Raw genomic sequence first — 15,003 nt, 5'->3', positions numbered from 1 at the left:
AGTACCCACAGTTGCCCTTGGTTTAAGTCAGGGTTGCAAAGACTCATGATCGCCATAAAAAATGTATTAAGGAAGTGGCAGTTGCTTAGTCCCGATCCAGCAAAGTACAACCAGCAACCCACTTAAGCACAGTCACGTCACATTTGGCTTCAGAGGGAAGCAAGTATTAAGCGCTTCAGTACACTGCAGCGTCAGCCACTTAAGTTTAAGATGCAGTTTTATGTATATCTAGGTACCCAGTTGCGGTAACCTGACCACTTTTAATTATTCCCATCTTAAAAATAAAAAAACAGCATTAATTTATGCACCACGTTCATATTCTGCAAAATGTAAAGGGATGTTCCAAGAATGAAAAACTTGTGGAGTCTTTTAAAAACCAGTTTCTTAGTTATAGAAGGAAACAGGGTGGATGGCTGAGGAGAACATTAATATCCTTTGTGAAGATGAAAATCATACCTGCACTGCGGATTTATTTCCCATTAGTTTCACTAAACCCAGGAGCTCATGCTGTAACAGTTCAAAGACTGGACCTTCACTGAACTCAGATTAAACTACTCTCAAATGGGAGAAATTACAGCCATCTAGCTGGGAGAGAGCAGTATTACAGATGCATATTATTCAGACCTTGTAAATACAATACAAGCGTGTAGAAATACAAGGACAAAGGAAAGGCTAAGAGTGGGATGAAAAGTCTCCTAAATTCTGTATTCTGAAACATTAGATTTGCAGTGCCCAACACCCCTTGGTGTGCACCCACAAGAGAGATTTTCCATCAGCCTTGCTGACTGCTCTGTGTTCTGCTCGGGTTCTCATTCAGAAAGGCCAGCTCAACAGCACATATGAAAGGGCATGTCTGAAATGCCAGACTTCTACAGACTTCAGTTACATTTGGAACAGACTTCAAATCACTGTCACCTACAACGGTTTGCTAAAACACATCAACTGGAGAAACCAAAGAGACCATCAACACATGCTGTCCCATAGCTGGACGTGAGAAGTTACCAGATACTATTTCTTAAATAATAGTGCAAGGGGGTAACTTCTCAATATGCTTTGGTAACTCACATGGTATTGCAGAGCACTACCATTTCAAAATGGTCAATCTTAACAGCAAGGTAGTTGTTCAGTTGTTAATTATGAACAAATCCCTGCAGTTCTCAGAAGAAGCAGAAGCCATGAGTGCACATACCTGGGCCAGATTCTTCCGGAGCGGGGCTGCAATCTGCACAGAAATGGAGGGGCAACATGCATGATTAAGGAGCAGCAACATAGTCGAAATATAAGCAACTCAAATGCTCAATGCCAGGGTTCTCAAACACTTTCACGGAGGGAATCGTTGCTCAGCAGAGACCCTCCTTTGCCTGCGGGCACTGAGGGCGTGGGCTGCTTCCTCCACGCCACCGTTTCTGACCAGAGGAACACCTGGAGGGGCACTTGGAGGAAAGGCAGTGCCCGCTGGCACAGGGGCTCTCTGGATTAGCAGCAAGTGCACTGGCGATCCCCAGAGACCCGCAAGGCACAGTCTGAGAACCACTGGCTTAGTGCTGTTATAGAGTAAGCCGGCAGTAGGGCTGCTGAACAGAACAGCAAAAGGCTAGAAGTTCAGTGCACTTAACAGAAAAGAGCACCAGGGCACCCACAACACAAGAGTAATAAAGAAACAGTACTTTGCTATCTTAGAAATTGTATAACAGAGATTTGTCTAAGATAGTTAACGCAAGCATTAGATTGTACATTAAGGGCTGAAACCTCACCAGTGAAACCTGTGAGTGTTCCACACTCACTTCAGTGGGAGGAACAAGCCGTCAGATGGAAATACACTACAGTGCAATGCAAAGAGTGAAAAAATAATATACACCTTGTTGTAGCAAGTCTTGCATTAATGAAAAGTAGTTAATTAAGCTAATGAGATTTAAACTTCTGTTGTTTATATCTAGACATACTAGTAAAGGAATTATGAATTTGAAAATGACCTCAGAAAATATAAAATTCAATTGTATGCATTAGGACAATTAGCTGAGTTAGACAATCCAAGATAAAAATCTCTCAGTAAATTAAAACTCATTGTGCTCATTAAAGAAACTATAAGCCCCTGTGCAATTTTAGTAATGAGTGCCTAAGCCTATAATAAGAAATTATTTTAAAATTTATTTTTAAGTTTCCCTTCTACTATTTCAGGCAGTATTTACTTTCACTGACATTCAGTTCTAGAGAGATCCTCTAAAGTCCTTCCATAACATTCTACTGTCTCTCTCTAACCAATTCCGGAACTATTTTGGTTTGCTGGTTTTTACCTTAAAAAAAAAAAAAAAAAATCTGGCTGCTGTCTGCTCAGTGTCATTTACTGAAAATTCAGAATTACAACAGAAAAAGCATTAGTTCATTGAATACACGACAAAAACTCTAAAATGTTGTGTTTCTGAACTCAGAGAAAGGATGTTCTTTGTCCCACAATTATTCCCACGATCAGTTGTAGAAAGTGACAGTGAAAGGAAATTCATAGAATCACAGAATGGTTTGGGTTGGACGGGACCTTTAAAGGTCATCTAGTTCCAATCCCCCCTGCAGCGAGCAGGGACAACTTCAACTAGATCAGGTTGCTCAGAACACCATCCAATCTGACCTCGAGTATTTCCAGGGATGGGACATCCACAACATCTCTGGGCAACCCACACTCATAAAAAATGTCTTTCTTATATCTAGTCTAAATCTACCCTCTTTCCGTTTAAAACCATTTAAAAGGCCAAGTTTGGTGTGGAATCAAGGAAAGTAACTCAATGGGAAAATTCCCACTGATTTCAGTAAGACCAGTTTTTTTCACAGTATTGAACCTGTTGTTCTATCAAAAATACTGACCATTAATTAGGAACTACATCTGATGACAACATGATCGAGTACTCAGCTTGCCCTGGCATACAATAAACTTCACCAGTGCAAATCATACTGCTCATTAGGAACTATGAACAATGTCTTCATCAGATACCTAAGAAACAGTATTCCCTCTAATTAAGCTAAATTCAACCAGCATTGGTTGACAGTCAGACTTCAGATCTATTCCTTACACAAAGGTAGCAGTGGGAAATGGCAGCAAGCCCCTTGCATTAAAGCTTGCTATACTTCTTGATTTAATCTTTCTGTGGATTAAATGGAGAGATTTTTTTCCTCTTTTGGAGGAACAGCAGGGAAAGGTTACAGAAACTGTTGGCACAAACAAAATCTTTGGTAGGTAAGCATAGCCAATTCCACTTTTATGTGGCGTAATTGTCAAGATCCAGACTAGATTTAACAGACTGAAAGAAAATGTCTGTTGTAAGATGCTTTCATCATCAAATTGTCTTTGGAAAAGCTTCTGGTATCACCCACCACAGATTTTTTCCTATTTTTTTTTTTTTTAATATTAAAAATCTGCAACTTTTAATCATTGATATGAAGGTGCATTGAAACTTACTGACAAAACTTTAATGTAAATACATATAAAACTTCACATAAACTAGCTAGCAAATAAAAACATTTAAAGGTATCAAACTGGGAGAAGAAATTTAGTCAAAAGTTATTAATAGAGAATACATTTGAAACAAGAACCAACTCTCCTATTCCTTTATAATAAATAAATAAATATGTCAGTCTAATCTAGAAAAACATGGTCATTTCAGATGCGAAGCAAATCATATGTAACATTTAGAAAGCTATACAAAAATATATTTACATTTATTTTAACTTCCTTCTTGCTTTCTTTTTCTTAAGGTACTGCCTTCCACTGTAACATTAACAATAGGATGGACATGAAGTCACAGACACACATAGAGGACAAAGAGCCATCAAATGATAAGACAGAACAGGAAATGAAAACACAAATCAATCTTTCTAGAGCTTAACTTGGCACACCTGCTCTATTAAGTGGCCAGATCAGTGACCACACATAAAGAATGCGAGAATAAGTCAAACAAGTATATATGTAAATTAAATAATTCTGAAATTTAATCCATGGCTGCAAAACTGTCAACCTACACTGAGAAGGATATCTTTTCATTCACACACTCATGGCATTATGCTAGATTCAAACCAGCACCCACTTTACCTCAGATTTTGATAGGTTTATTCCACTGAGGCTTGCACTGCCAATTCCTACCTTCCAGCTACAAGAAGTCTTACTAATTGAGAGCCTCAGCACCACAGCTTTTGACAATCTGGGTTAAAATTTGCTTTAACCTCCTGTAGGTTCATCCAAGTTCAGTTCAGTCTAACAGGACTGCTTGGCTCCTCTCCCATGCTTTGGCAGCCCAGCTGCAACCATTAGTGCTGCAGTAGTGCCTGCACTTCTCTCATGTTTTATTTATCTTTTCTAGAGGCTCACTGTAATAAGCTTTGACTGCTGCAAAGAAGCTGAAGCCAAGAGGAACATTACCAGAGGTGGTGTTTGACATACGCTAACGCTTAAAACGCCCAACATGAAAAGCAAATGCCACTGTCATCAATGGATTCGGCAGTGATTTCAGTGGGAGCAGGATTTCAAAACAAGTAATGGGCTTAGCAGCTCCCCCGTACCCCACCGTCCCTTTCTGCCCGACACCAGTACTTAACACCACCACTACACTGAACACCCGTGGAAGGATGTGACGGAGGCTTAGGAGTGATGCCAGCGCACAGCAAGGGAGCAGCAGCGAGAAGCAGTGTCTGGCATACGCACTTGTCTTTCTGAGAGAATGGCATGCACAGGATGGTGTGGATGAAGGTGGTGGTGAGGACGATGAAGGTGGCGAGGATGATGAGGTCTCATTTAAATCTTCTGGATTTATCCAGTAGGCACGAGTGTCCCGATTACCTTTCTTACTGGTACAGCTGATGTCGCACTGGAAAACATCTTCACAGCTGTCACTCTGCAAGCGTTCCTTCTGGAGAAGTTTGTCCACTCTCTGTATAATACACTCCAGACTTTTGTCAACATTCAACCAAACTTTTTCCTTAAAAGAAAACATTTCTTTGTCAATTTAAAAAGAAAGGAGACATTGGGTAACAAATGCCTTGGCAATGTATTTCCTCCCATGATTCTAGTCACAATTTCTTGGCACAGTCTCCTCTGGGCTATCGTGTTTACATTTGTGCACACACAATTCTGCATATATAAATAATGTATACCAGCATGTCAACAATATGGAGCAACGTGACTTGTGTGGTAAATTGCAAAACTGTTTTCTAAGTAAATTTGCTGAATAATTTTAAGTGCCTCTTCCTGCATTATTATTCCAATTTCCAGTTGGCACTATTATTTATTCTTGAAAATCATGTTTGACATAAAAATTGTACACAATCACACATCTTTTTTTCCTATATAACGCAGTGAATAACAGATAAAATTACTGTATTGTCTTACTATCTAAATAACTGAATTGACTTTATTCATATCTCATTACTGTGTGTTTGACTGTAAGTCAAAGTATGCTAAAACAATCAAAACTAGCAAGGATTCCTTTCCAAAATGAATAGTATCTCATTTCAAAACTGATATTTCACAATATTAAGAATTAGTTTAATTAATATTCACTATTTTTGAGATTTAATTAACTTCTGTTTATATTACAGAATTTCCACAGCCCAATTCTCATTTCAATTGGCAGTGTGGTAAGGAAAACCATTTAAATACTTTGTGCAAAAAGTTTTTAAAATGCTGTTCGTAATCAAAACAAAGATGGACTGCAAGTTCTAAATATTTAGATGAAAACAAAAACCAGGAAGGCTGAATGATATAGCTAACACATGCAAAATATGCTTTATTTTGGAGAAGTGTAAAAGCCCTTTGTAATGTGGTCAGTTTTTTACTTTAAAAGCTATTTACTTCCCCTTGGAACTGATTTCAGAAAAGCCATGCACCTGCTGTAATGATTTCTGCTGTTTAGGAGACCCAGAAATATTTATTAAGGCCTGTTTGTATCCCCATGCCAAAGAGTAACTGAACATAGGATAAAGGCCACGTCTTTGCTAGTTGATCAATACCTCTAAAATACTCATCCTACGCATATCTGGTGAGCAGTTGCAGAACTTACAAACCAAAGAACAAAGCAAACAAAAACTAAGAGGAAGAAAATATTCATCACTCCACTAAGCAAACGCACCCATTCCTCTTCATGCCAATCCACCTGCAGAGAAGATCGGCTGTTTCTTCCTGTCCATCTGGCCACAAGTGTATCTTGATCGTTCCTCAGCATCACTTGCTCCCCTTCCCCAGACGTTGGAGATGCTTTTGAAGCTATATAGTCTGGCCTTGCAGCATTCAGTCCGTGTATTGAATTTGCCAATAGCTTGCAGTCACAGACTGTGACAAGTTGCCGGGTCTAAAAAGCAATAAACCTCCCACAGTTTAACAATTTTTCATTATTCTCTACACAATGTATACTATATTCTTTCAAAGAAATTAAAAAGAAGAACCAGCAATCCATAAAAGAAACTAACCATTGCTTAGGAGTCTCTAAGGTGCCTTTTAAATCATTTTACAGAATGGCCTTGAAAAGCAATATAGGATGCCAAAACACAAATAGTACATTTCCAAAGTCTGTACTAGTATATTAGCCTCACAATTGTTGAACATTTCACTAATAAATGTGCAATTCCCTTTTACTTGCACTTCACTCTCCATTTGATGAAAGCTTAGAAAAGGTGAAGACATTTTTATACCCCCCACAATAGCAGCCACACCAGAGAGACCATGCTTAACACCTCCACCACCTTGTCAGAAATCATAACAAGACTTAAGAGGAGGACAGAAGATAAAACCCACTAACCAATGCAACTTGTTCCGTGTCTTATTTAGTGGTGTGGTGTTAAAGGATTTCTGTACTTTATGTGAATACGTAAAGTATTTGGCCTGCATGTCTACTAAAAAAAACCAATAAACAAGCCCTTACTATGTTATATATACACGTTGTCCAGCTGTAGAAAATCGCACAGATCATCTATACACACTGTACTCATTTAGAGTGAACTTTACAATGCATAATACATTTCTATAAGGTCACAGTATTTTTTGCACTCTACAAAGTTGTATGCATATCCCCTCCACTGGAGCAATTTATGGCAAGCTGAATGGCCGTTACTGCCATCAGATACCTTCAGATCTGTTTCAGGGCCAGAAGAGGTCAGTAAAACTGTATTTGTTTTTTTTTGTCCCTGTAAATAAGATTGAGTTCAGCTGTGGGTCCATTCCAGTTTCTGTTAGCACCCATCAAGAAATACCTGATGCGCATCACTATAATTCAGGCAAAGGCTGTGTCACCATTATTCCTTATTTCACCAGTGGAAAAATACAGAATTGTTTCATTAACTTTTGGCCAGTTGCTGCTGCTGCTTGACAGATGACTCAGAGAAACATTAAAAAAAAAAAAAAACAAAAACAAACAGGTGGTTATGGAGAAAAGGGTATAAAAGAAAGCGAAGAGTGCACATTTCTGGAACATGATGAATGAATAGAGGAAACCAGAGGACATTGCTCTCCACTGCACTGTCAAGAGGAGGTAGAAGACACGAGTGTGAAAAGTAGAAGACAAGCTAAATAAAAAGCAGCAAATTTTAAACACTGGTCTTATTTTGCTATTTCTTTAGGACTGTACATGTTGTAATACACTACTGAACAAGGGGAAATAGATGTTTCAAGAAAACCTACTAAAGATAGAGACAGAAAAAAAAATACACTGTGCTTCAGTGTGGAAATGTTCTATTCTCTCTCCTACCTTGTCTGCTAGGATGGCAAGTGTTCTTTCAAGGCCATTAGCTGATCTGTCCTTGGCAGCTCTTGAGAGCCTTTCTGCATAGTAACTGACTTGCGTTTTCAGGGTGTTGATTTGTGCAATAATTTCCTTTGCTCTAACAATGTCCTGTGGGATGTATATTATAGACTGCGAACTTGTTGAAGTGCTGAAAAAAGAAAGACTGATTTTAGGGGGAAAATTAATCTAGAGGTACATGCATCACAGTGGCATGCTGGGCAATTAATGGCAGACAACAAAAATTTACCTAAGCTAGCAATCAACAGTGAAAGGCCAGTGGGCAATTGCACAGCAGGAACGTGATCCTAGAACCTTCTCTGCCTTTACAGAATGCATTCACATGCAGATTTACTAATCCCTTATGCCAAGGGGCTGTGGGCAGAGTCTGTATACCAGAGGGACAGAACAGTTTTTCTGGGGAGAATAGGGGAGGTAGATTTTGCCACCACATTCAGAACCACTGTTTGCAGAGACAGATTGCCCCACTCTCCCCCTCCTTACGGCACAGACACTTCACTGAGGCCTGGTTTACAAACCCGTTTTATCACATAGCCACTAGCACCATGAAAAGAAAATCTGCACTCCTAACACAAATGCAACCCAGATGCATAAGGCAAACACTGTGGTATTAACAAAAAAGTCCTTCTGCTAGTGTATCCCTTCCTTTATTGCAGGCTTGATTCAAGTTACACCAGTGAAAGCAAAATTATGATACATAAAAAACAAAGTATATCTCCAGGCTAATCCAAGGACTCCATCCCTGGTGTAACCTCTGTTAGCACACACTTACTACGCTAAACTAGGAACATGATACAATTCTTCGTATTATAAACTCAGCTGTAACAATAAACAGCAATACCAAATTTCAGCCTTTTTCAAATAGTAAGGGAAATAAACTATACAAATAAAACATATCTTTATATTGGGATACTGCTGCTCCACTAAGACTGATTACTTGGCAGTAGAGAAGAATAGTTTATGTCCTCCAAGTTTAGATGTCCACAGAAGTTGCTTATCCAGTCCAAGACAGATGCTTGGACTCCCTCCATAACTGCTGGAGAGAGAACAGCACTTCTAAAGGGTGATTTAATCCTACCTGAGAAGAGCCATTCACAAAAACTGACTTTTAGTTTAGGAAATTACTTTAAGCTGAAGTTGTGCTCTTAGTTAACTATCTGGAACCAACCCAGCACTGCTCCCTTTGCCAGACAATATGCTGCGTTTTTCCCCCCACAGTAAGAAAGCTACACAAAGATCAGACCTTTACATCAGCTCCAGCTGTGACAAGCACAATGCCCGTTCATGACGTGGCATCAAGCATGAGGTGACACCAATTGTATATTATCTTAGTTTTAGTCATTTTTTCCAGTTATGAATGGCTTCAGCATAGTAACAGGCACAGAAGAACCTACTGTTTGCGTCAACTGCAGCCCTGTTTGATGGACACGGCTCTGCTGAAAGACTACACAGGAGGAGTTTCTTTTGCACAGTTACTTCAGATCACAGCCTCCAAGGAGTGTGAATTCCTCTGCTATCCCTAGAGCAATGCTGTTAATTTCTGCAGCGTGTCTGTGAGGTAAGACAGGAGGGTTCCGTGGGGCACACTTTAAAATCACTGCCACAAATACCAGTTCTCGTCCCTCAACTCATATTAAGGCAAGGAGGGAGCTTAATCCCAGTGTCTGAGCTCCATTACAAGAAAAGATGGGGGACCTGTTTATAAAGGATATAATGCAGAAGTGATTCTTGAAAGAGTCTCCTTATTTGCATCCCTCTGGTCACCCACCTGAGTGGAGCAGAGAATAACCACTCCCCAGTACTGCTACGCCATGCAGCAAATTAATCTCATTTTTTAGGACTTTCCCTGTACATGATTTGTGCTGTCTAATCTTAGTGACAATTCCTCTGAGCAATTTCTTTCCACGACAGTGTGGTTAACATGCATAAAGATGTATTTGGCAGGAAAGGCCATGCAGCATATTGAGATCTGATTTAGAATTATTATATTTTTAATCACAAACATTTGCTGGGATGATCAGGGGGTAAAATTTATGGTGTAAAGTTCACATATGTTTACTTTCCAACCTGCAATTGCTTTTTCAAATGAACAGCTCTCATTGTACTATATCAGCAAACTGTAACACAGCTGTAAACTCTCAGTGAATTAGGGGTTCAACCTTTGATAAGAGTAATTTAGAGCAGAACTTCTGCACTGTTGAACCATCAAGTAATGTTTCTTCTTCATAGCACGGAACACCACAACATGAATTAAAATAAACAAAAGTTAAGTGAAAATGTTTAAATGAAGACATGGGTTACAAAAATATAAACCATGCCCATTCTATCACCATAAAGACTTAAAAATATGTAGAGTTATCTTAATTATCTTCCATCTCTGGCAGAAAGTTTCTCTTTCCAGGGCAGTTTTCACTGCAAATAACAGAGGAAAAGATATAAAATTCTTGTGTTCTTATCTTCAGCTTTCTAACTCCTTCTGATCAAAGAGAGCCAGGAAGCTAGCTGTTCATTACAAACAAACATTGCAGATGAAATGAAATTCATTCACACATATCATGTTCTACAAAGCAGATACAGTTACTTAGAGCACAATTAGGGATGCCATGATGCATGACATTAAAAAGCCCTGCACACTTTAAAACACACCAGATCTTTGCCAAAGAAAAGAACGAAAAGAAAAATAAAACAACCCAAAGAACAGAAACCCTCTCTACAGAACTCTCAGAAACAGAAAACTCACCAACACTCCTCATAACTGCTAAAAAAACAAAAAACCAAAATAAAATTAGCAGATTGTTAGCAAATACCAAAAGCAGAAAACAAAACAAAGAATGTTGGGGGAAATAACTTATTTGAGTCATCTTTTCAACAAGGCAGGTACATAACAATTGAACTTGTAAGCAAAAAAACACATATTGCCAGATGCCCACGTGTTGTTCTGGGGAAATGTGGATGCAACGAGCACTGTTTTGCCAACGAAAGGAGTAAGATCTGAATGATATCTATGTAACAGTGCAACTGAGGAGATGGATCCCAGTTCTACTATACTGGCTTTTATGGCTTTTATTATTTTCCAGTAATTTCAAGTTACCCTTGAAATCTTGAACCTGCAGTTTTCATGGACCCAGAAGGAACAGTTCTGTAAATCTCAGAGGAAAAGTACTGGATAAAAATTAAGCTCTCCAATCAGCTTAATTATTAGGTGAGGGGGGGAAAAAAAAAAGGGGAAAAAAAAAAAAAGATGGGAACTTAGATATTGCAGTAGTGAGGCCCACTTCAGTAACTAAGCTGACAGAAGAGGGTTATTTCAGAAAGAAACAGTGGTATCAAAAGAACAAGAAGGGTGAGGCTAGCATACCAGTGTTTCCAGGTGTACAGTTTCCTCTAGTCCCATCTGAGTGCACTCTAAATCAGGAATAATTAGAATAGGCATATTTTTGCACCAATCTTTTTATCAGTACATATCTGGCTGATGTTCACAGAATGCTGCTATTCACTTCTCCACTGTCAAAATTAATTCTGTAGTTGGCAGAGCCTGGTTCCCACATCACTCTCTCCCCTCCTATCAGCTCCAAATCCTACAAATCCTTTCTTTGGAAGGGCATTAGCAAGGTGTCCTTTTCCCTAGCTACAATGACTCCTTGTCCTGCTGCTCTCATTGTTGCTTAAATTCTCCATGCTGCAGCAAAAGTAATGCAGACCCAGGCAGCATTAGCTCTTCTTTGGGAGCTGCAGTGGATGCCATGCAGGTCTCTCCCTTTAGCATATGGGACCTTCCCAATTTCTGCCCCTTCCTCCAGAACACACGGTTGCACTCCCAGAGAGGTCACTGGACAGTTCCTGAAGACAGGACTGTGGAGGGCAAGTAGACTGTGGAGGTCTGCCTGTAGAGCAGAGTGAGGCCAGATTCAGAAGCCTAATCTGTGCATAAACCTTGAGGCAATGGAGAAAAGCCTCCAGAAATAGTCCCAGAATTAAACCTAAATTGTCAACAAGGAATTTGCCAATCATGCACAGCTGTTCTGTACTAAAGAGAGTTCAGCAACAGGATCTTGAAGCTGTAAGAGGGGTTTAAGTCTCCGGAAAATAACGTGTTGAAAGCATGTAATGCATCTGAGGAGGTTCTACAGATATATTTTCTAACCTACAATTAGGCAGAACCCAAACCAAACAGCTAAAATAGCTAAACTAAATGAACCAAGAAGTATTCAGGAAAATTAAAGATTTCACTAAAAAGACTATTAGAAAGGGCCCATCATTAAACAAAAAAATGTGGTAATATAAAAGGGGAACTATTTTCCCCCTGCTTCTTTGGAAAAAAAAACCATGGAATAATCTTCACGCTGTATAGTAGAACTATTGAATGAATTGCAACGAAAACATAGAATGGAGTGATTTTCCAAATCACTGAGCATGGACTAGGAGAAAAAGGCACAATAACAGCTGACACAAAAACACTTCTACTTACTGTTTCTTTGCCTCTTCAAATTTATGCAGCTTTTTCCTCAAGCCACCTGATTTAAAGCCTTGACAATGAGCTGCTGGTGCTCCTATGGTGACTATGTCATAGTTCTGATCTAGATGGAAAAAAGGACTTACAAATGAAAGCTTGTCAACTTTAATGTGGATAAACAATTGTGGAAATTCAAAAACTACTCTGAAAGTAATTTTTGTAGAACTTTATACCAGTGTTTCGAAGGACATGGAAAACTGAATTGTTTTAGAGGCCCTGAAAATCCATCAAAGTAGTTTTGAAGTGAAAGAACCACACTTGAATGCAGGTCTTCTGTTTCTTAATCTAGAAGACTGACAGTGTAAAAGAAGCTTTGAACATTGGTCTTTACACAAAAACCTGCCATTACTGGAATACCTCACATGGATACACAGGACAAGTGTGTCCATGGTTAGTGGGAATTACTGTTAAAAGAAAGGGAAACCTAGGTTATTGAGGAAGAAATAAGCTTGATGTGAACAAACAGGTGTGATTTTGCATAACCATACATGATGGTTCCAGAGAAAAAGCACACAAGCTTAACAACAAACAAAAGTCAGAACATTTGCTATTCTGATACAATTCAAAATGATTGGAAAGGACATAGCAGCTTAATCTAATCTATTTCCTATTACAAAGGCTGACTTGTGTCACCTAGGGTACAGTTAACTCCAGAACCTAGTTTTGCCACCTGTAGAATAGAAATAATTATACTTACACCTACTCTTTTGCAAAAAGATTTGGAATCTGAGGGACAGAAGTAGCTACAAAAATGCCAAGTAGCACTAGTACTACAGAGTAGTAGTTTGTAGAAACTTGGCTATATGGTTGAGGATAGAAATCAAAAAAAGGAGACAAAAGTAACAGAATATGGTGAAGAGTGAGACAAAGAAACACATACCTGATCCTCCGTCATCCTGGACTCTCATTCTCTGTATATGTAAATTCGTAGGAACAAATTCCAATTTTTTATCAGCTTTCAAGCTGCTGGCTTTAAATGAAGGACCTAAGAAATGCATGAGAAAAGTAAGCGTAAAAACCCTCTGCTTATGCTTATACTAAAACATTCAAGGAGCTTCACTCATCATTTGCTACGTGCTGAAAGTAAAGCAGAGAAAAGAAAAAAAAAAAAGATAACTTTCTGTTACTGTTCATAATTGTTCTCTACTTTCAGAGTAAAACAAGAGAATGAATAACGCAGACAAATATCCCCAGATCATTAGCAAACTCACAATAAATGTTAATAAAGAAATCTAATAATACTCATCAAACAAAAACTTTCTGTATTCCCAATTTCAGACAAGCACTAACAAAGACGGTTGAGAAGTATCACGTTATTATGAAAAAGAAATCACCTTTATACTGGTGCAGGTCAGTTAGATTTTCCTGATAAGTTAAAATAATTGTTTGGTACTGAGTAACTATTTGTCGACGAAGGCTTTCCCAACAAGGAGACAGTTCTCCCAATTCTTCTAGTTCACAAACCCTAGGGGGGGAAAAAAAAAAAAGTAAAAAAAAAAAAGGGGGGGGGGAGGGGAGGAAGAGAGGTATTTAGCTCCATTGTCCACTTGACCAAGAATGAGTTTCAGACTGTATCAACGCAGCATCATCCTCAGCTGACACATCCCCACTTCGCTCTGGCCTAACCTACTCACCAGGCTGGGCATGCTTCCAAACACCCGTCCCAAAGCACAGCTGTGGAGCCCCACTCCAAGGTACACAGGCTCCTCACAGGCAGAATGCACCATGCTCCCCCAGGAGCCTCGGGTGTTGGTCAAAACCAAAGCTCCCCACCTTTCTGCGGGAGCACTCAAGCTCCAGGACGATTTACAAATGATGGGCACTGTTGTCATGTCAGGTGACCTGAGACAGTGAGGACCTTTTTAGGCCACTCCACTGAAATTTGGTGGCTCTCAAATGAAATCCGAACTGTGACAGAGGTTAGGTGGGAGATCAGCAGCTGTCTGACCTCAGGTACAAGGAGTATCTGCACTGGCCAGGTATCTACACAGCAGTTTTCAAGGCCAGGCAGGGAAGGCCTAAGAAGCATAAGCATCTTAGGATTTGGAGAGACAAAAGATGAGCCAGGAAAACCTTCATCTGAGAGTCAGGATTTTAGGCACTCAAGTTTCACTGTACATGGAATAAAGGATGACCGGATACCCCTGGGTATGAACAGGAAAACACCCGGCTTTCCCATTGGTTTTCAGTCACACGTGGTAATCCTGTGTTATATACTGCTTCCCCACAGTGCTGCTGCGAAATTATTCAGTGTATTCCACGTCATGCTTGTATTACTGTCTTCTTGGACTAAGATGTTATTTGGAATAAAGGAAGAAGGGGAAAAGTAAACAAGTCAACACCAGACACAATTCAACAGCACGTTACCCCAGAAAAGGTAGAATAATCATCTGTCTAAAGGATCCAGAAGTTCTTTTTGCAGTTCTCTCAATATCCTGAACCCATAGCTTTAATCAACTGTGTGTACATAATTTAGGACAGCATTTCACAGAACAACTCCCATTTCACAGTACTTAGGCTATTATCCAAAGGAAGCAAATTTTGAAGAAAAATGTCAGATTGATTTGCCAATAGGCAACAGTGTAAACTATGTTTATCAGTGACTTGGAAAAAGACACTTCTAGTTTCATCTTGCAAACTGTTTCTGCGTCAGATACCATTATGACTACCCTGTTAAACTCCCTGCTCAAAAGTAGGCAAGCATCTGAACCGAGG

At 39.4% G+C, this 15,003-nt stretch overlaps 1 protein-coding gene across 28 annotated transcripts in view; it reads right to left on the bottom strand.

Moving 5' to 3' along the window:
* The window catches only part of INPP4A (inositol polyphosphate-4-phosphatase type I A), a 133,994-nt gene that overhangs the window by 27,461 nt on the left and 91,530 nt on the right, over positions 1-15,003 (bottom strand). For 15 of the 28 annotated variants that reach the window (XM_042788173.1, XM_042788165.1, XM_042788155.1 and 12 more), the window contains 8 exons: positions 13,623-13,753; positions 13,169-13,273; positions 12,244-12,352; positions 10,516-10,533; positions 7,722-7,905; positions 6,111-6,329; positions 4,688-4,961; positions 1,190-1,222 (listed from right to left, as the gene is read on the bottom strand). In XM_042788173.1, coding sequence (XP_042644107.1) covers positions 1,190-1,222; positions 4,688-4,961; positions 6,111-6,329; positions 7,722-7,905; positions 10,516-10,533; positions 12,244-12,352; positions 13,169-13,273; positions 13,623-13,753 — 1,073 coding nt within the window. The remainder of the gene's footprint in view (positions 1-1,189; positions 1,223-4,687; positions 4,962-6,110; positions 6,330-7,721; positions 7,906-10,515; positions 10,534-12,243; positions 12,353-13,168; positions 13,274-13,622; positions 13,754-15,003) is intronic. The other 13 variants (XM_042788181.1, XM_042788177.1, XM_042788179.1 and 10 more) reach the window with 7 other exon arrangements.

Source organism: Tyto alba, unplaced genomic scaffold, assembly GCF_018691265.1.
Source record: "Tyto alba isolate M040663 unplaced genomic scaffold, T.alba_DEE_v4.0 Super-Scaffold_14, whole genome shotgun sequence".
Lineage (NCBI taxonomy): Eukaryota > Metazoa > Chordata > Aves > Strigiformes > Tytonidae > Tyto > Tyto alba.
This window is presented reverse-complemented; position numbering and strand designations above follow the sequence as displayed.